The sequence below is a fragment of the Neopelma chrysocephalum genome, unplaced genomic scaffold (assembly GCF_003984885.1).
Source record: "Neopelma chrysocephalum unplaced genomic scaffold, ASM398488v2 Primary Assembly neopelma1_96545, whole genome shotgun sequence".
In the NCBI taxonomy this organism is placed as follows: domain Eukaryota; kingdom Metazoa; phylum Chordata; class Aves; order Passeriformes; family Pipridae; genus Neopelma; species Neopelma chrysocephalum.
The window spans coordinates 843,140-865,048 of record NW_020925190.1 but is presented as its reverse complement, the minus strand read 5'-3'; the positions used below and the strand labels follow the sequence as shown (position 1 = coordinate 865,048).

Here is a 21,909-nt window from a genome sequence, read left to right as displayed (position 1 = left end):
CTTATGAAAATTTATGAGCTATTTAATGTAATACTCCCTCTGTTTTATTTTACAAAAGTCAGTATGTTTTTGTTGCCCTACACAGAACTTGAAGATTTTAATGTATATTCTTCCTTTCCAGGCCAATACTGTCTAAATATAATGGCTTTAAGAACTGGTGTCCTGGTTCTGGCCCAGATCAGAAGGAGGGAGTGTGGCCAAGCCACATTACTGTTTCCAGTGAATTGTTGTTTCCAGTAAATTGCTGTTTCCAGTAAATTATTCTTATTTCAACCCATGATTTTCACCCTTTTGTGCCTCCAAGTCTCAGCTTCATCCCTAGATCAGGAAGGGGGAAGGGGACTGCGGGGGGAGCAAGCGAGTGTCTTCCGGCTTGGGACAGTCTTCTTGGGGGCACTGAATTAGGGAGTACTATCCCTAAACCACAACAGCTGGTTATTTTACACATTGAACAAATGAATGAACTAATACCAATGACAGCAGAGAAACTGAAATAAACAGAAATTTATGGCTAGCCAGTCTTATCCTGCTTGGTCTCCTCTCCATGAAATAGTTGACACTGTGGTAGATTAACATTTCATAGAGAAACTGTTGATGAAAGCCTTTTCTCTTGCACAGAAGTTTCAGGGCCAAATGAAAACAGTAGCTTGAGCGAAAGTTTTAAGACCAAGGACTCTACAAGGGCACTACAATTATTCTTCTACACAGCATTGTTTTCCTGTGTTCCTACATAAGACCAAATTCCAGCATCACCTTCTTTGTGTTTACCTGCCAAAGAGGCAGTAAAAAAAGCCTCACTACATCATTCTCACCCCTTTGCTTGCTTGGTAGTCCTGATTTAAAGTCATGTCTCTGTTCCTTAATCCTACTGCACTTGGGAGAGAGGAAGTGAAGCTCAGTGAGGAGTGTGTAGAACTGAGGTTCCCTTCTCCAACCTGAGAAGCAGGACATGAGCATAAACAGAGCAAATAGCTCACTGCCAGGTGCTGAAGGAGTTTAGCTTCTCCTGAGTTACATTCTCCCGAGCGGTGAATGCAGCGTGACCTGGTGAGCACAAAGAGGACTAGCTACATAGCATTACTGTGTGCAAGCATAATAACTCCTTAAATTCCTTCATATTCCTAGGAGAGGACATTTGGGAAGTACTGTTTTAAGTGATATTTCTTTATTTTCTGTACCATTGCAAAACTAAGCCTTTTCATTATTAAAACTCTGTGGGTGCTAATGACTGTACAGACAACTAGCACAAAATGGTTCCCACCACGAAGAACTGCCCCATGGCTCATGCTGAAGATGGTGGGACCACTTCTGCAGTCTTTCTTTTCACTGTGGTGAAGAAACCACTAGCAGTAGTTTTTATATAAACAAGTCTCAGAAACAAAGATCATCACTCATGGATGTTGCTGTGATACTAGAATCACATAGACCCTAGTCATTCATGGGAGTGCAATCCCTGAATGTACACTAGAGTTTCCTTCTGCAGCCCACAGGTAAACACAATTCCAGCACTCACACCACAATATTTATTAAAACACATCAATCTAACAGTATGTTTATTTGCTGAACTCTGAACAATACTCAATGCTGAAGTAGCATAGCTGCGCCATATAATGTGGGTAATACTACTGATTTGGAGTTGGAGTGAACATCCTTCCTATTTCTCTTCTTTCTACCAGGGTAAAGCCGTAACTACACACACGCTCACTCCTTCCCCACCTTCCCCCTCCCCATTACAGTGGTGCTGCTGGGTAAGTGCACAACCATAATTCACGTTTTGAATTGTTTTGTGGTCCCAGAAGAATGACACCTATGTAAGGCAGACTAAATGATAACTTCTAATAGTCTAATATAATTATAATGCTTCCTAATGCTTAGAGTCTACTTCCAGTCCAGCATTTAGGAGAAATTACTATGGAGTTTAATAGGGAAGGACAAACTCTCTATAGAATGCTTAGAACAACCAAGAGAATACTGCAACAGGGATGTAATTCTCCATTCATAGCTATTAGATACTAAATTTCTATGGAATCTTACTGATTTTTTTCTTGTTCAATTCAATAAGACTTTTCCATAGGAAAAACCTGCACTTTTACTGCAGCCTACACAGATACAAGGCAGAGTAAATCTGTATTGTTTAACAGGAAGTAAAATTGCTATTGTTCTGTTACATACAAGGTGGGAGGTCTCTGCTGCATAAATTCCAAGCATTTGATACTCAACAAAAATCAGTTCATACTAAACACAGCTGGTTTAAAAGAAATATCATTATAAGTTAGGCTTAACTAACAGCGACCTAAAAGTACTCCATGGTATTCACAGAGGTCTCTCTAATAACTATCCGCCTTGATTAGTATTAAAAAAAAAAAAAAAGACAATTCTGAAAAAACAGTGTGAAGTTACTGTACAAACACATAGGAGAGCCATGCTCATTTTAAGCTCCATTAGCAACTCAAAGGGATAGAAGCTGATACTCCGCTTGACACTAGCAGCAGTGCCAAGGTTTCCTCACATCAGAGGGTCCGGGGCTCCTGCCAGAGGGCCTGCCAGCAGGAAAGCTGGTAGTGATGTTGTGAGAACAAGAAGAGCAAATAAGTATTAAAAGCAGATACCAGGCCAAAAAAGCACATGAGGCTGTCCCTGTTCTTTGTGCAGCAAGAACTCTGGGACCAATATGCATTTCTTCTGTGTCACGGAAATGTAATTTAGTCACTCTCCATCCAGATACATCTGTTGCAATTACTGTGAGCAGTAATTATGTGGCAGAATCTTTGTCTGCGGGACAGAGTCCTATGATTGCAAATTCATAATTTATAGGCAAGACACTTGAAGAGAGAGAAAAAAATGGTCTCAGAAAAATTTCTCAGCAGCACTGACCCTTACAGATGGTTTTTCCAGCCAAAGACTGCCAGATCTATATACGCCTTAAGAAGACTTCCCTCTTTGTCCTATCTTCTCATCTCAGGACACCCCACATATGCTAAGGTTTGTTTGCAGCCTTGCTTGCGAACAAAGATGAGGAAGTGGGTGCTTCAGAGCCGTCTGAGTAAGGTCAATGTCAACCACAGATTCTTATATACAGTACAGGTCCCAACCAGCTTTCCAAAATGGTCCAAAGATGAGCGATGACAGGCAATCTGATTTACTATATATGTAAGATAAATATAATGAAAAGATGGTACATCGATATTTCAGCACCTCCCAGCCTGGTAGGTGCTTCTAAACCAAATTTTAAACAGAACAGCATCCTTTCTTTTCCTATTGGCACATTGGAGGAAAAAACCCTTAGGATCCCATCGCTGTGTTTAGTTTTGTCTCCTCTCAAATTCAGTCCCTGGTTCTCATTTGTTTCTTCTCTGTTTCTTGTTTTGATTTTGAGTTTGGTTTGTTTGTGTTTTGTACAAACTAGTCATACAGACAGAAATTGCTTTGTTTGATTCAATGTCTCTTGCTGTAGGCATGCTGCCTTTCTTCACTAAATTTGTATTTTGACTACCAATATTATTGATGGTCCCAGAGGTTTTTGTGCATGGAGTTCAGGGTATCTCACAACAGCAGATATCTCTTTTTCAAGTTCTATGTACGAAAAAAGATGTGGGAAAAGATCATTTTCATATCATACGAAAACCAGATATTGCAAAATACATAATCAATATAATGAAAAAATATAATTATGCCTGGTGTAGAGCTAAAATAGCGTAAACATGAGTGTGCAATGGAAATTAACATCGTATCTGAGCAAAGAAACAGCAAATGTGATTACCATAGTGCAGACATTAGGAAAATGGTGAGATGAAGCCTAAAATCATGAAATGAAGGAGTCATCAAGAGGAAACAGGGATCAGATCTCCAGTACAGGCTAATCCTTGGCTCATCTAACTAGTATCTCACAATGCTCATTTAAACCCTGAAGAGGGAAAGAACTGGTCACTCTTCCTTGTACCAGAAGCTTGTCTCCAGCAGACACAGAGTGGTGATTCCAGGTTTTTGGCAGGCGATTCCAGCACAGAGCCATGCAGTATTCATCTGGCCTTCTGACAAAAGGCTTTAATTCTTCCTCTAGAGAGGTGATTAGCACTGCTCCTTCAGTTAATGTTACTGCAAGCTTTAACCTTTCTCACACAGAAAATGTAGAAAATTGCCTCCCCAAGCACCTATTCTCCAGCCCGAAGTGCTGCGATTCCTGAAGTGAAATGCCACTGCCAGAGTGTCTTGTAATGGCCATCAAAAGCTACTTCGGTAGCTTTAAGCAAAAGTAATTGTTCCAATCTTCATCTATATAAAATAGAAAATGGTGCAGGCCCAATCCTGACCTCAGGTGCATTTTGTTAAATCTGAAGGAACACTTCAATAGCTGTAAAAGGAATGTAAACTGCAAGTGGTCTGTGGCCTGAACAGGGTTTTTACTGGGACTTCACACCAAGTCAATGAAGCTAACACAACAGTACTTTATTTCATTTAGGAGAAATGTTAGTGGCCACAAACATTTATTTTTCATGCTTACAAATATATCAGTAATAATACGCTTGAATAAAATACAAGCAAAAACAAGAAAAGGTTTCTTAGAAATCTGATTTCTGCTTTTGTGATAATTTTGTATTGAACCCTATTTAAAAAAAATAAAGAAAGAAAGAAAGAAAAATCTCTCCTTTGTTGCCATAGCAATAGATTCCCAGGGTGAAATTATATCATACTGCCTTTCTTCTAGGTTTCTGCTATGTGCAATCACCACCCACTCTCGTTCATTACAGTCAATAATCAGCAAAACCTCCCCACCCCCAGCCTCTATTGATCTGCATGTTTTGGGGTGGAGGATGTAATAGTTATTGTTTTGACATGTGTAGAGAAGCCAAGTGAATTCTCAGTGTGCTGAGGAAGCACAGGGCGTGCTACCTGAAATATTTTCAGTCCGGTCCCCTCTGACAATGCCTGTGAGCACCCATCCCTCTGCAGTCTCTTCTGCATATGCACTAACTGCTGGTGTCAGCTCTACAGCACTGCACTGTGTCTGTTCGGAGGGGTGGGAACAAGAACCTACGCTAGCCTGGCACTGCCAAAGCAATGTCAAATTTGAAGTAGAACCCTGATTTTCTTAGGTAAAGTACTATTGCATTAACTCAGTGTGTCACTTCTCCCTTGCACCACAGCAACTTCAAAATTGACACCTCCATAGCAGGTCAACAGGCCAAGCAGAGCTTGCAGAACACACATCACAGTCTGAACACTGGAATACAATGTAATCTAATTCAACAGGCTTGTACCAGAGGGGGAAGAAATAAATCCTGGCTTCCATGCAATTATTTTGAAATAGTGTACAGTTACCATTCTCACACTGAGTATCTGGCCCTGCATTTGGCTGTATGGATATTTCTCCAGGGTTGGATTCACGCATGCTTTTTTAAACACTAAACTGTCAAGTCATAGTAAGAGGTAAAGAATTAATTCATATTAAATACTGATGTTGTTTAAGTTACCCTGATTCCATTACTTTTGGGGGACCAAACCAGTTTATCATATTGATTCACACCAGCTGAAGAACTAGCCCTGGATAACTTTCTGACATTTAATAATAAACAGAATAGTTTTCACTTCATTTGGAATAGAGGTTAGTGTTCTCTAGTGTTTCTTAATGTTCTCACTACTCATAAAAAGCAATGCAGCTGCAGATTTACCAAGACCATTGAAGGGACATGAGTTTCCTCCTTCCTCCTCCTCCAATTCCAGTCCTTTTCCATTACCACTGCTTTTGCTCCAGAGTCAGAGGTCCTGGCTGTATAGCTGAGACACTAACCCACCCACCTCCCTCACTTGGATTCAGGACTGCCTCTCCCCTTGAGCAATATTCACCAGATTTTAATAGTAATTTTGTATATTTAATCTTAATTTCCGGGTATGTCTTTGTTGTTTCTTTCATGTATCCTGACTATAGTTTTCTCTCATTGGACAGCTTGTAAAATACTTTTGTCTTCTAAATATTGATGTGTACTGTTAAAAAAAAAAGTGCTTTGAAAGTGTTTTTGCATAGTATTATGCATTAGATCTTTGCAACAGCATGATAGCTGAAGGTCAAAAAAAAAAAGAACTGCATGGCAGAACTCTCTCTTTGCTTGTCAGTCAAATTAGTTGCTAAATACGGTTTCGGGTATAAGATACATAATTGTTAATGCATGTCTTTGTTAATTCAGGAATAACATATTTTTAGTGCTTACTTCCCATTTAGTAATTCTCTGTGGATACAATGGTATCTATTTAAGCAATATGCATATAAATAAAGTATAATTTTTGTAATGTAATTAGGAATGAAACGTGTCTGAGAATACTAGAATAACATTCTGTATTTTAATGGTGGGCCCATGCTACTCCCTATGTCTTGAAGTCATGAGTCTGGATTTGAAAAGGAATCTCTTTATTTAAACACATAAGTAAGAATTTCACCCATCATTCATCAGGATGCCGCATGCTTATGTGCTAACCCAGCGGAGTGATTGCAAACTCTCCGGCCTGTAAGCAGTGGTTTACTCCACCAGATTAGGAGTTCACGATGTTGTGTCTAGCAGCTAGACCTCCAGATCTGCTTTGATGAATCTCAGCTACAGATTCCTGAAAGAAGTTTTCATCCTAATGGGGGACTGTGACAATCACTAATAAACAATATATTGGTTTTTTGCAATACAGCAGTAGCCCCACTTGTCACGCTTGTTTTATTTATAGCTGACAAGACTCTAGGGTATTTGGAGAAGGAAGATCCTTGACTCAGGATGTAAAATCCTACTGGGACAGTTGAGTGTGTAGGTATATGACCCCTGCATTTCCTTTGAAAATTGCACAGAAAGCAAATAATCACTAGTACATATAATAAATAACCATCATCCTAGAAGTTGAATTCATTAAGTCACTTGTTCAGCTTTATCTGTGATACAACAATAAATCAATTTAAGGGATAAAGCAGTAAATTAAGAGATGCTGGGAAGGATTAATTAAGCTGAGAAGAATGGTTTCTGCCCTCCTTTTAACACACCCTGAATCACATGACATGGGAAGTGCTCACTACTGGTCCTGAACACCACAGGTGCACTCTGTCTTACTTCAGAAATTATAATTTTGTCCCAAAGTCCTACCTCCACCATTTTTACTCCCAGCTTACCCCTAGCAAAGAGGCGCTATCAGATAAGCTGTCATGACCCTCTGGTCCCAGGCAGGTTGTTGTAGCCATCCATAGCAAGGTCGAACATGATTAGATTGTGTTACCTTGTTACCTAACAATGCAACTAGGGAAAATAAAGTGGATGGGGAGGGCCAGGGAAACAAAATTCAGGAGGTGATTGCTCGGCATCACAGCCAGTACTCTTAATGCCACATAAACTTAGAGATCAACCTCAGAAACTGGAATTTCATTAGGACAGATTTTTTCTATACCATAGGTAACTTAACTGCCTGGAATACAGTACTTAAGCAATATGCAGTATATCTTAATTAGCTCACCAAGATTATGTGTCATTTACATAACAGAAGCCTCTTGTATTTTTTTTCCATATCCTTTTTCTTGATGAATCCACCATTTTACAAAAGTTTTGTTGTGCTTCTGCCTAGCTCTCTGCGTGGTGCGCACACACACACACACACACAAACACACAAGAGCACTCTGCAGTGCCAGAGTATGTCGTGGGCAGTACCTTGGCAAAGGAATCACACACAAAGGAAACTGAGTGCAAACTTTCAATTTCTCTCATCACAAATTAGAGCACAATTGTTTCATTGCCTGCTGTAAGCAAGACAGGCAGATGGAATGTATGGGCATGAAGCATGCCAAACATGATTACTTTATCTCCCTAACATCTAGATGACAATTCCATGCAACTCCTGTTTGTTGTACATTTATGCTTAGAGTTGTTTTGTTTTCAGAAGTGCCCAAATACACTGAGCAAATGCTGCAAAACAGTTAAACACACATCTTTTTTATATGACAATTATTTCACACATAGGCATTTCATGAATAGATGGAGAGTGCTACTCTTTTTACACTCCACCTATAACTAGTCAGGGTGCCAGGCAGCTGATACATTCAGCCCATTTCATGATTTTTAAACTGTTGCCCTTGGTTTCCCAGTATATTGAGGTACCTGGATCATGTACTCCAACAAAAGAAATCTCCCGCACTTTTACCTTTAAATATCACCTGCTATATCTGTTCTGTCAAGCCTTGCATTATGAGCTATTCTCCAACAAAAATTGTGACAGGCACATGCAAGCACCAGTGTGAAGATAGAGTTTTGGATCAGTGTACAGATTTTGAGATTCTCTTGGCAAATGTTCTTTCAAAACAGAAGACATAATAATGCTAGCTGTAGTAGCGAGGTATTTAATGTGGACTCCACAGCAGTATATCTGTCATGCCAGACCTACTGAGACAAGAAAAATCTGGGGCAGCATTAAAAGCATTAATTTAATTAAAAGCATAAATGGCTTTACATCCAGATTTTCACAGTGCATCCTCAAAGGAAAGAAACATCATCATGTAGGTGTCTTGGGTCATAAGACCTGACAGAGGCACTCTTAGAGTCTAACTGGAATAAGAAGTTAAGTGTTAGGATAACATCTTTTTTCAGTCAACATCATTTATTTCAAGTCCGATACTGTGCAAGTCAGACAGATCCTACAGACATTCTGCATGTACACTTTAGTCACGTTTAGCTGACATGAAAAGAAAAAATACTTTCTACCATTAAATACCATCCTTGGTTTTGGAGTTAAACCTCATATGCAGCCTGCACTTCCAATGCCTTATCTGTAAAATGATTACATTAAATACTATTCAGCATTTGTTTCTCAGGACAAGGTTATAACAACCATATTAGCATACTATGCCAAAGGAATTTGAACCCACAGGTGGCTTTGGTAGGCAGTTAGCCAAGGCCAAGTGTCAGCAAGCACATTTCCCTTCTAACAGCTAATGTCAGCAGGAAAGTGGTGAGAGAGGTTTGGCTGATTACAGCACCAAAAGATACTGCCACAGGCACTATCCTACCAACCTATCTCTGCCCTCCACGTAGCTTTCTCTAAAGCTGGTTCTCATCTCTGATGAGACCATTGAGTATCTATTCAATATCTACTAGCATAATTACTTAATACCTCACTGTTTCAGAGATGTAGCAAAGGATAATTAAAGGAAACAATGTTGGCAAAGCATTGGGGAGCATTGAGTGAAAGTCATTAAACATATTACTTAGCCTTCTTTTTTCTTCTGTATATATATACTTTGATATTTTTATTTGCCTTGTGACTGGGATTGTAGAGCCTTCCTTAGAAAAATAAAAAAAAATTAAATATGCCTAAAGACAGGACAGCAAGTGCTACCTCATGCTGTCATCCATTACCCCTGGATACCTACTGATCTGAGTAAATATGGTTTTGTTGTATCATATATTACTGATAGGTCTGATGAACTTCTATATTTCAAAGCTGAATGGCAGAAAATCCAATGCATATTGCACAAAAGCTAATGCAAAGCTTATTGTTTTATTGTAGCAAATGTTATGAAATATTATTATTATACATACATATCACAATACTGAGATGTCAGTCAAGTTCAAGGTTTATAGTGCAATATACTGAACAAATATGTCCTTCAATTTCCCTGTAAAATTCTTGAAGTAGCGTGGGAATTATTAAGGATTTCCAGTAAGAACTTTCTTGATTTCTCTCTAATGTGAGTGTAGAATATACTTTGGTTTGACTGAAGAAAATTTACCAAACATGCAGTTACATATTTGGTTGGCTTTGTTTTGTAGGAAATCAAACTTTTTGAGCTCAAAATTAAAAAGCCAAAAACCAAAAGAACTTATTCATGCTACTTCAGAACATATATTTTTGCCTCATGGGATATGTAATCCTATATGCAACAAAAAGATATACTATTAAAAGTAATATTGTAACTAAATGTAACAAAATATACATTTACCTTACTGAAATTACACATTAACATAATCTTTGTCAAAATGTTTTGACTTGAAGTAAACCTTCTTTTCAGAAGGAAACAGTTCTGCCAAAAATTTAATCATTTGCTCTTTGTTATCTATTAAATAAACATACAATAACATGTATTTGCTATTTAGCCCTGAATTTGTTTGGTGATTATTCTTGGGTCATTTGTCAGAGGCTTTCATAATCATAGTTCAGCTTCAGGAAAAGACCTGAAGACTGTAATTCACTGTAGACATGAATTTTCCTTTTTCTATTGGTAGCTTGCATATTCCAGTGGAGAAGAGTTTCCCTGTGGAGGCATCATCACAGAAGGAATGGCATACATCTTTGTAGCACAGACTCTGTAAGTGCTTTTGCCCATTACTCCAGGCTTGGGCTTAGTTTCAGAAAGATGCTCAAACATATGCATTTAAGCAGTCAAGTAGTTAATCTACTATTCACTGGTCCAAGATAAGCATTCAATTAAATGACTTGCCAAATAGGGGCTTCACTGGGTTACATACATGGGATCCCTGATCAATAAACAAATTAATTGACAGATCCTAGATTAGCTGTAAATTTCTTGGAAAATGAAACACCTTTTTGGTTTTTTTTTTTAATGATGAACTGACATTAATACCTAGAGAATAAAAGAAGCACTAATTATTCTGAGATGCTTTCAGAAGAGCGATGTTGATAATTTTCTATGAACTTGACTTGTATGTGTCTTCCAAAATACAGCAATCAAATGACTTTTTGCAATTTTAAACAAAATAATGTTTTGTTTATTGATTGAAAGGCTAGAAAATTATTTTCCTAGCCTGAAAATTTACTCTCCACCACTTAGTTGAGTCTAGTTACAATGCTAAAAGTATTACCCTGTGAAGCCACAGGTCCTACCTTTTCAGCAGCTTCAGGTCTTTGTGAGAGGAATTGATGTATTCAGTCTACTTTCTGAAGGATGCCAGACCTAATCGCAAAAGTCACCAGCACATCTGGAGCTCCTTTTGCAGGAAAAGTGCTTTGAGTTTATAAAAACTGAATGGCTCTGTGACACTAACGGTGGCCTTCCAATTCTGGTGTCATCTCTGGTGTCTTTGATGGATAAGGAAGAGCAACTTTCAGGGGCAGTACTAGACTGCCTTGTGAGAAATTAAAATAGGGATGAAAAACCTATGAATCAGCACAGAGAACATCACACACAACCCAGGAAATTGCTTCTATAGTCACGTAGAAAACAAATGCTGGTCTCTTAAAGAGAAAACTATACACAGAAGAAATAATAGCCAGCCTAAGTAATTTATATTTGTTGCCATATTAGTGTCTTACGTTATTAGGAGAGACATCTTACCTGGATGTCAGAAACTAAGCAGACAGTGATTTTGAAAAGATTTATCCTGAAACAATACTTAGTATTCCTCCTTGTCTGTTAACTTCACATAGAAAAGGCCGGGGAAATTCAGGAGCAAAGTTTATGAAGAGTGCTACAAACCATTTGACTTGAAGAAACAATGTAGCTTTCTTTTCGCTTAGCATTGGTTGAGGATACAGGTACTCTCTGTTTTGTAATATTTACTAATGAACAAAATGCTTTTCTACACAGAAAAATGTGTATGAGCCACTTGACGTAGTAAGCTGACAGGCACCAATCACTCCTTTGAAAATGCATTTGTTGTTAAAAGTCTTGCTCCTGAGCCTCTTTCACACTGAAATAATTGGTATCACTCCTGATTTACAATGATGTAAGTAAGGAGTTAACCTCACTTTTATTATTTCTGTTCTATTACAATAAGCAAAAAAATACACATTAGCTTGAAATCCTGGAACCGTGAAATCATAGAGATTTTGCTACTGAGTTTATTAGGGTTGGATTTCATCCATTCTGCTATTAAACCTATAAGAGTAAACCACAACCACAATTGCTGTATTCCATTGGACAGAAATTTAAAATTATTTATCCCATTTACTACATATATAATCCAATATAATCGTCATGAAAGTCTATGAGCATTTTGAAGTTATAGCAATAGCGCTGGGTTTTTGCCTAGGCTAAGTATTCCCAGACTGCAAGATGAGTGCCAACAGGAATCAGCAAGCCGTTCAAAAGTTGACTGCATCATACACAATGAGCTGAGTATTCCTCTGCTTCATCTGGCAAACCTCTTCTTTTGTACCTGTGTACCGTAGCATGGACATGCCATTCCGGCTGTCTTCACTGGAGTGGGCCATGACTCCTCCTCATGCATACAAAATGGTGATGTGTTCTGTTGCTGCTGCCACAAGAATATTTGAACATAACTTTCAGGTCCACTGAGGGGCCTGAACAACAGAATTCAGGCATCCCAGACCTAGATGGACTGGTGACAGCTGCAAGATTTCCCCCTTCAGATACGGTTATTAAATAAAAGGAAAAAGAGAAACATTTTAAGCAATTAATTTTTCTGTTGTTCCTTTGCATCTTGGTAGTTATCTCAGTTATAGTGTATTGATTCTAATGTGCACCTGCTTTACTTGAGTCAATAGCAAAATTTCATTTGCTTCAGTTGCTTCAGAAGCAGGCCTGGGACATTAGGAGCAATAGTGAATTGCATGTATGAGCAATGCTTGCAATGCAAAATACATAAAAGGTACAGAAAATTTTATTCTTGTATGAGGTCAGGACCACTATAAAATGTATCAAAACATAGAAGTGAAAAACATCTGAAGATCAAGCAAGGCTGGAGTGCTGGAAATTCCATGGGCTGGCTACAGTGGTTGTCCTCATTTTCAACAAAGGAACGATCTCCAAAACCAAAATGAACTTCTGAACCCGTATCCACTGTTTGTTAAAAGCCTCTAGCTGTGTTGAAAATCTGACAGCCTAAAGTGTGTGAGTCATGACTTTGAAAACCTCTTAGCAATAAATGTGTAGAAGATGGGCTAAAGGAAAAGCAGAACATCATACTCTTGCATGTCTGGCTATAAATGAAAGAGGAGTGTATAGTTCTTGATCTAAACTCAGCCTGAGGAGATGCCACTGTACTGCCCTCTTTGCAAGTGGCTTTATGTAACTTCACATCTAACAATCCACCCAAATACTCTCCATTTTACAGATGATCTCAGTCGAGGAAAAAAAAATTTCAGTGCTTGCCCAAGGTCATACTGTGACTCACTCAGAAAATACTGGGGATTCTGTTCTTGTTGCCCTGTACCTGAAGAAGGCCAGGTTCTGTGAAGTGCTAAGTCAAGTAAGTGTAAAATCATATAAGCGCATCAAACTTTTCACCTTAGATGAGCAATTCTTTTTCTGAGAGACCTCAAGAGTTCAAGTGGAACTTAAAAACTGCCCAGTTACCTGACATCATGTACTCTTTCGAGACTGAACAAAATGGATGGGAGGAAAACAGAGCAACTAGGAAAAAACTTGTCTCCAGAATGTAATCAGTACTCAAAGCTACAACTTGGCATGGGTCCAGTACACTACAGAAAACATCATGCGCTGAGAAAGCTGAGCCGGAGCAGCAATAGCAGCACATGCGAGGACAGGAAACGTTAACAAAAGGTGTAATGCTCTGTAGGATAGTTGAATGTATCTTGTATTAAAAAAAAATAATTAAAAAAAAAAGCCCATTATTGTGACCTGGTAAGCGAATACCTGCAAACGGCACGTAAGCGTTCGCTTTCTGAAGTGCCCGAGCGGCGGCAGCGGCCCCCGCTCGGTGTGCCCCAGGCAGGTGCCTGTGCCAGGCTGCACTGCCCTGATAAGCTCGCCACTACTGGCGGCGGCCCGGGGGCTCCGGACGGGACGGGAGCCGGGACCGCTTTTTCGGCAGAGCAGTGTGCCGGCAGCGGACGGGCGGATGGCAGCGGCCGCCAGCCCCTTGGCTGCCCCCGGCCCCAGCCCCCCTGCCCGGGGGTGCCGCAGGCTGTGGGAGGGCGCGGCCGGCGGGCGCGCACACAATGGCCGTATCGGAAGCCGCCCTCAGACCCGCGCTGGGCGGGTCCCGCCGCCGCCGGCTCCCCAGGCCGCGCCGGGAGGGACGGGGCACTGGAGAGCGGGTCGGGCACACCTGGCCGGGGCGCCTGGCGGCGGCGGCGGGACACTGGCGGGAGGCCGCGGCGAGGGGCGGGGGCGGCTCCTCATTGGCCGCGCCGCGGGGCCGCGAGGTGCCTGCGCGCCGGCCGGGAGCGCGCCGGCTGTCGCCGCTTCCCAGGTCGCGGAGCGGCGGGAGTCGCAGCAGGAGCGGCGAGAGGGTGAGCGGGTGGTGCCGCGGGAGGGGGGAGCCTGTGCCGCCGGCCCCAGCCCAGCCGCGCCCAGGGGACCTCCGCATCGCCGAGGGTCAGGTGCGGGGATGCCGGGGGGATACTCCCCCTGCAGGCCCGGCGGCACGTCCTGGTTGACCGGGCAACGGAGCCACGGAGGAATGCGGCGAGCGGGCAGGCGGCTGGGCGCTGGCGGCCACCGCAGCAGCTGGGCGGCTGCCGCTACCGGGGAAGGGGCGGGGGCTGCTTTCTTCTCCCGGCGCTCGGGCAGAGGCAGGGGAGGCGCCCTCCGGCCCGTGGGTGCCGCTTCCTCCGGGGGTAGGGAGGGCAAGGAGCGCCTCTGGCGTCGGGAGGCACCGCGGGCAGGGCATTCACCTCTGCGCTGCTCCGCAGGGCGCGCAGCCGAGGGCGGGGCGGCTCCGGGGCGCTGGTGATGAGGGCGCCGAGCAGAGGCTGAAGCCGGCGGCGGGCGGCGACCATGACGGTGTTCCGGCAGGAGAACCTGGAGGAGCACTACGAGACGGGCGAGGACCTCGGCAGGTGGGTACGGGGGGGAGCCTTGGCCGCTGAGCGCGGCGGGGCAAGGGACGAGGGCAGGCGCGCCCCTGCGTTGCCTCCACTTCTCCTAAGGTGCTCCTGGGGTGCCTGAAGACGCGAAAGGGAGTTGGATTTGGAGTTACCGCGTTTGCTTTTTTTAATACGGGTCTGATCGGATTTTTGGACCTGGACAGTTCCTAACCGGTACCTTCTAAGCTTGATGCCCGCCCGGGTGCTGTGCGGCGCGTACGGACGTCCCTGCTGCCACCGGGCAGCCGTGGCAGTGCGAGCCTTGCTGCTGTACAGGCGGGTGACTGGAAACGTGTTGGGTTTGAAGGAGAGAAATTTGCATTGTTAATGGTGTGAAGGACTCCATGTGTATTGCATGTTGGATTTTGATTTAATAACAAGATTAAAGAAGTGAGAGAAGCTCTGTGTTTCATCGATAGTACTGTGGCGAAGACCACTGTCTGGGCATCACTGTTGGAGCTAGAAATCAGATCACAGGATGTGAGCAGAGCTCTGCAGATGCAGAGCTGCCTACTTGAACCTTGATTCATTAATACTGTGTGGCTGTGAGCTCCTCCAAGCTCGCACTATTAGTCATGCCTTGTTTTTTTCGGTATTTTCCTTGTTTTAAACTATTACTTTAACACCGAATTGTGTTACATGCTAGTTCTTTTCAGCTTCATTCCCCCATCTCTAAGAGGGAATCCAGTGAAGTTCTACCACACCAGTATGGCAGAATCCTTTTCTAGTGTTCGTCTTGATGATGTCCAAGCTCAGGATCAGTGTTAAATTAACATAGGACATTCAGTGCACACGGGGCACGTGAAAAAGGTACTTGAATAGGCAGGTACTTAAAAATCCATCACTATTTCTTAAAGAACCCCCCCAAAAAACCAAAAAACACAACCCAAAACGCCACTGAAATACCCAACCCCACCACAACCAACCAAAAAGCCCCTCACATTCTAAGAAAGTTAATTGGACTGTATGTAAAATAAACTTCATCCCATTTTTGTGCAAGCTTTTTGATGTGACTTGATGAATGTGTACTTTTATTTTCACAGTAGTGTGCTGGGTTGACATTTTCATACATCTAGAATAACAGGCTGTGTAGGACAGTGAAGTCATATTAACTTACTGGATGACTTCATGGATGTGTTATGATGCTAAACCATAAATTTATATTGTGTGGTCTAAACATTCTTGGGGGGGGCACCTAAAATTGTTTTATGTACCTTCCAGTCTTTTTGACAAGAACACATAGTGTTCCAAAATTCAGGTTTAGGTTTCTGGACTCTTAAAAGTAAAACCATTGTTGTGCTTACAGGTACTGATTTATAGAAGAAAATAAAGACATGGATATATCATGGGTTTTAAAGTTTCTTCAGGGAGAAGACGATGTAACTATTCAAGTTCAGAAAATGTTAAAAAAATACTTCTCTTGTACTTATTTTAAAGAGAAAGCATCAATGCAAAATTTGGTCCCCAGTACATATTTATGACATAGAACAATTGCCCTTAGGCCAATTACATAAGAAATGTTTAAATTTGTGGAGTTTTTTTCCAAACAAATGTGCTTTGGAAGTCCCCTGTTAGCTCTGGAACACAGTACTGGAGACAAGGCATTTCATTTTTACAGTATGGGAAGTGCAAACACTGAAAATGTTAGGTAGTAAAAGAACAACAAAACACCAAAACACATAGAGTGTTTCAAATTAGTAGAGTATGAGGTAATGGTGTTCACTTTAAAACTGGTATATTAATATGATACAGACAGGGTATTACAGCACTAATCATTCATCCTAATGCTATATAAGCTAGGCATGCGGTCTGAACCTGTAATATTTTACAACTTTTAAAGAATGTTAAAGTCTACTCTAGTTTTTACTTGAAAAAAAATAAAGTAATGTAAGAGCCTCATCAATTTTATCTACTTTTGTGAGAAAATACCAGTGGATGGGAAAACACTGTGAAATGTTTGAGAAGGCTTTTGCTTTAAAAATGGAACACAGGTTTTTAAAAGGGCCAAAGCTTTCACTTCAACATTATTTTAAGAGACCAGGACTATTCCACTATTTTTAACTTATTTTTGAACTTAAATTTCTAGGGTTACACAAAATACTTTTGTAAATCTGTCCTTTTCCATTCCTCCTTTACACCTTAGGTAGGTTTCTGACTGTTAGATTTGCATATAAATGTAGTTACCCTGAGGGTCAAAACTTAGAAAGCAGTGAATATTAAAAACACCTTTGACTTTAAAATTTCCTGTATTCATTAGGGAACCTAAATTGTAATTTAATACTTGAGCTAAGCAATGATGAAGATTAATTTTGCAAAATGAAGCTATTTTCCACTTATGGAAGAATTCTTTTATTTTCCTCTTACTTAGCTGCAGGCATGAAGCAGACAAGGTGAATAAATTAAGAGGTGAGTTTTTATTGACGAAGTTGTGTTCAAATAAAAGGATCCTGAAGTTCATTGGCCACTCTGCCTTTTGAGAAAGCTCAGTGAAAATGCAAATACTCAGATATTTTAATAATCTTCACTGTTTTCCCTTGTAAATTTTTCAAGTCTTTATTACATTACAATACTTCTGACATAGAATTAAAAAAATCATTTGAATAAGAAAGGTGTTTTGAAGAAAGCAAATGGGCTGTGTAAGTGAAATTTATGATTGAAAATAATGAAGGAGGTTTAAGTATTGCTTAAAATAAAATCTAGAGTTGTGGGAAACAAGAAGAGAAGATGATGTATCTGGGCTATAAAAGAAAGCATTTTCTATTTTTTTGGTATTTCACAGTGCTTTTGCAGAAGAAGTAATAAACAGTCCTTGTCCTTTTACGGAACTGTTTGAATTTAATTCCATTCTTTGGTTTGTTTTCATTTATACCTGGGGAGAATAAGAAAAAAGAAACTTGGGATGGTGAATGCTGACAGGATCGCCCTTATTTATTTTTCTTGCCTGTATGTGATTTCTTCCAACATGTTTGTGGCTGTTTAGGTTGGTTTATCTTAAACTTTTGTATGAAAGCAGTCTTGTGAGACTTATTGATCCAATGCTGTCTTTAGAACATATAAGAAAATTGTGCTGTTGATTAGTGTATGGCACATTGCACACACTTTTTTTTTCATCTTATAAATTTGAAATGATATGTATTATTACTTGCACTGGTCAGATGCAGGCTATCTACAGATGTGTTATGTAATCATCTAACCATGATATTTCAAGGAGTGGTAAATGTTATCACGGCAAAGCAAAAAAATTACTAAAGCTATTTTGTCATTTTAATTCTGGGGCAGTTTCAGGTGGAGTGACTGCGTATTTTAAATACCCTGTTGCAGTGCTTTCACCTCAGTCTGCCCAAAAGGCAGGAATTCAAGTTGATCAGTTTTAATAACCTCACCACGGTGATAAAGCAAGTAAAGATCTCGAAACCACACCAAACTATTAAAAATATTTTTTTAATCTCCTGTGAACTGGCCTTGGGAATTCATTCAGTATTGTGAGAAATATGGTGTCGCTTAAATAATTTTAGGGAGAGGTACCCAATCAAAGCTATGGTATAGATATATACTGTGTTTGTCTATGTGGATTGAAAGGATTTATTTCTTGTTTTTACAGACAGCTCTTTCTTCCTTCACCCCTTACCACCACACTTTCGTTTTAGTTGTTTTATTTACTTTTAAACTTTCATGTGCTTTCTAAAAGAGGTGCAGACTGTTGAAATTAAGTTTTTGAATTGAAGAACAGTATTTGCATTTCATTCTGATTTGTAATTTTTAGATTCTTGTTGGTTCATAAAGTAGGAAGAGGTATCTTAACAGCTTTGAACATCAAGCTTGTTTGGACCTGTTGGGCTCACTAGGGAAACGCAACTTGTTGAATGAAAGCTACAATGAATTTTTTTTCTTGCCATTTTTGGAGACTGCTCTGCTTCTGCTTGGGTACCTTACTAAACAGAGAAGTTAGTTGTAAAAAGCCGTGAGTTAACCCTGCTATCTAATGTACCTAGTTGCTTTATCAGTTGTGAGAGAAAAATGCATAGAAGATGTTGCTGAAGATGTTGATAAGAGAGAATAGAGCTTTGTGCAAATGTGTGGTTACATTCTGGAAAATGTTCTCTTATGTTTCAGAGTTGAGTGAAAAGGATTTTTTTTTTTAATTTTTTCCCAGCTGCTGGAAAATTATTCCCATAGTAAGCAGGGAGCATGTAGGCTGAACCTGCATACTTATGTGTACATATATATATATATATATATATATATATATATATATATATATATATACACACATCTATATTTATGCATGTATGTATTTTTGATTATTCACACACCAATTTTCAGTAGCAGTGCTTTTTACAAGTGCGGAGGCTGTCCGTCATCTACCCAAACACTGTAACCTTAACTACATTGCAATTCTGTATTGGGAGGAAAGTAAAAACATGGGAGGGGAGGGAACCAAACAAATTGAACGGCAACTAGAATTTGACCTTCATGACACTTTTCAGGCTTGACAATCTAAGCTAATCTTGCTAACTAGCCAATGTGCTAAAATTATGTGAGTATTGTCAGGCTCTGTTGTGAGATGTACAGAATGTTAAACTCCTTTGAGGTGATACTTCTTTTTAAAATGGTCACATTTAAAACCTGTGACAACAATCTTTACTAATGTTATAGTATAACATTTTCTCCTATGAATTAGAAATAATATGAAGGGAAGGAGAAATGTGAAAAGTATTTTATGTAAGCTATAAAAATTTTAACTGTGGTACACTGGAATTTCCAGTTTTGGTTTCCTTGGATATTCTTGCTGTAACCTTATTTCCATTACCCCATTAAAAGGCATGTGTTAACCTTCCTTCTCGTACAGCAGTAGAATGGTTAAGCTCTGTAGAGGCAGAAGGTGCAGACCTCTGCAGTGCCATTTCCTGTGTTATTCTTACAGACACAGTGATAAATAATGCAAGTGTGTGATTCACTTTTTTTATAACTACTTTGTGCAAATTCCAGCAGAACATGATAACTAATTAAATTGAGTGGACTATATGAGTTTTTCAGGGACAAGGACCTTGAAAGGAACCCTAGAAATGTTGGCCACAAAGCTGCTGTTTGACTGGTAAACCTGGTTGGTTGGTGTCCTTGTGCGCTCTTTTATTTTTATTTGAAGAATTAAAAATTGTGAAATTCAAATTACAGCAAATAATCAGTTCAAATTACTGTACTGTACTGTTTGTGAACCACATACATGTTTTATCAGTCTTGTTAACTCTCAGAGGAGAAGTTGGTTATTCTGTGCTTGTCTGCAAGTCCTGGCCTTGGTGGTTGCATGGGTACTGTGAAGGAAGGTTTCTTAGCTGGAAAACATGTTGGAAAAAGTAGGCATCTCAAGTCACTTTACCTCCCTCAAAATGCCTTGTTTTCACAAATGCATGGTAACCTAAAAGCTGGTGATGGCACAGGCTGCGAGAGACTGCTCATCATACAGTACCAGTGTTGACAATTGCTGATGTGTCGAGAGGCTGGCTTCATGAAAAGCACAGGAAGTGCTGATGCTTTTTTGGTTATAACTTGGTCCTGCTTACTTTATTTCTCACTCTGAGAGAGAATAATGACTGCTTTGTACGTCTTTTAAAACACAGTGTAATAAAAACTACAGCTTGCTGATTATTCTGTGCTTTCCATTTAAATGCACAAATCTTTGTAAATCTAAACTCATCAGGAAGCAGATAAAAAATGCCCATCTGATTTTTCTTGTGGCCAGGCTCAGTGATCAGTACCAGAGTAGGTATGTTAGGGGTGTACTGAAACTTTGATTCTGTCTTTCAGGCTTTCTTTTTTTGTTATTTTGTGTTTGTGGGGTTTTTTTGGTGTTTGTTTTTTTTCCTCCCCATTGTCTCCCTTAAGGATATTTGAGTATGTGAGTTTCTCTGGTGGAGCTATGCATACCAAACAGAAGTTGGCCCCTTTAGCCTAGGAAAAGGGAGGCTGACACTGTGTTTTCATGAGAGCTTTGTGCCATGCTCAGGCCGCACTGTCGGTGGCTGAAAGGACCAATATCACTTTCCTCTCCTCTGTGTTTCTATGTAGGTTGGGTTTTTTTGATGTACTGCTTCTGTCAAAGGGAAGGAAAAAACCCACCTTATATCTAATTTATGGCAGCAGTACACTCTCAGCTCAGCTGAAACCACTGTGAAATCTCAGCATGGAGTTGTGACTGCCTCCATAAATCTACCTCAAGTTAAATATGCAGGAGGAACAGAGATAAAGAGTCACTTTACCACAAAGGCAGAAGAACATAAACCAACAACAAGGAAGTTTAAGCTGGAAATTAGGAGAACTATGGGTGGTGCAATAGTTCTGTATTCTTCACGAATGGTTGTCGCAGTTAGTCAGAGGTATTCGAATGTGTACCAGTTTTTTGGAGGAGATTGCATATATCTTGCAAGACTCCAGCTTAATGTCCAGGTGTCTTTCTGTTTTTAACTGGCTTGGTTAGCACACCTGTGCAACTTGGTACAATTTTATATCCTGAAGGAAAAAGTTGCCAGTTAAAGCAGCTGCTCAGTAGCTTGTTTCCTGGATGGTGATGGCTTGTGTAGCAGTTCTGTCTCAAATAAGACTGTTATTTCTCAAACTGTATTTTGACCCCCACGCAGGAAAATAGGTGACACAAAGGAGGATTATTCGCTAAACCTGAAAAGCGTTCACTGACTTGCCATGCAGTATAGTAAATCTTACTTAACCATCATGAGTTCATGGCTAAGACAGCTGTCAGCTGAAAGAAGTATGGACAAAGCCTAAAGATCTTCAAGCCTGAACTCTTTTGTTGCATGTCTTCCTTATGCAGTGAACTTTGGCATAACATAAATGGTGTGAAATTTAGCAGAACTGGGTACAAAGGCCTGTGCCAAGGAGTCTAATACATCTTATCATCTAGGAGTTGATACAGTAAGAGTGAAGCCTGCATATTTTGGTCAATTGCTCGTTGACGATCCTGTTTGTTTTTAATGCAGTTATGGGACAGCCTAATGCCAAAGATGAATTGTAGGAGCAGGTTTCTTCCCATATCCAGATGCGAATCTTGCTCTGTCCTCCTTTACGTGATACTTGCAGCTCTTGTCCCTCAGTTTCAAAGAGATTGCTGCTGTTCTGTTCTAAAATGAA

At 40.3% G+C, this 21,909-nt stretch overlaps 1 protein-coding gene across 1 annotated transcript in view; it reads left to right on the top strand.

Moving 5' to 3' along the window:
* The first annotated feature begins 14,152 nt into the window (after positions 1-14,152).
* The window catches only part of DAPK1 (death associated protein kinase 1), a 93,993-nt gene continuing 86,236 nt past the window's right edge, over positions 14,153-21,909 (top strand). The window contains exons 1-2 of the mRNA XM_027708835.1: positions 14,153-14,190; positions 14,593-14,739. Of these exons, the coding sequence (XP_027564636.1) occupies positions 14,678-14,739 (62 nt within the window). The 5' untranslated portion in view covers positions 14,153-14,190; positions 14,593-14,677. The remainder of the gene's footprint in view (positions 14,191-14,592; positions 14,740-21,909) is intronic.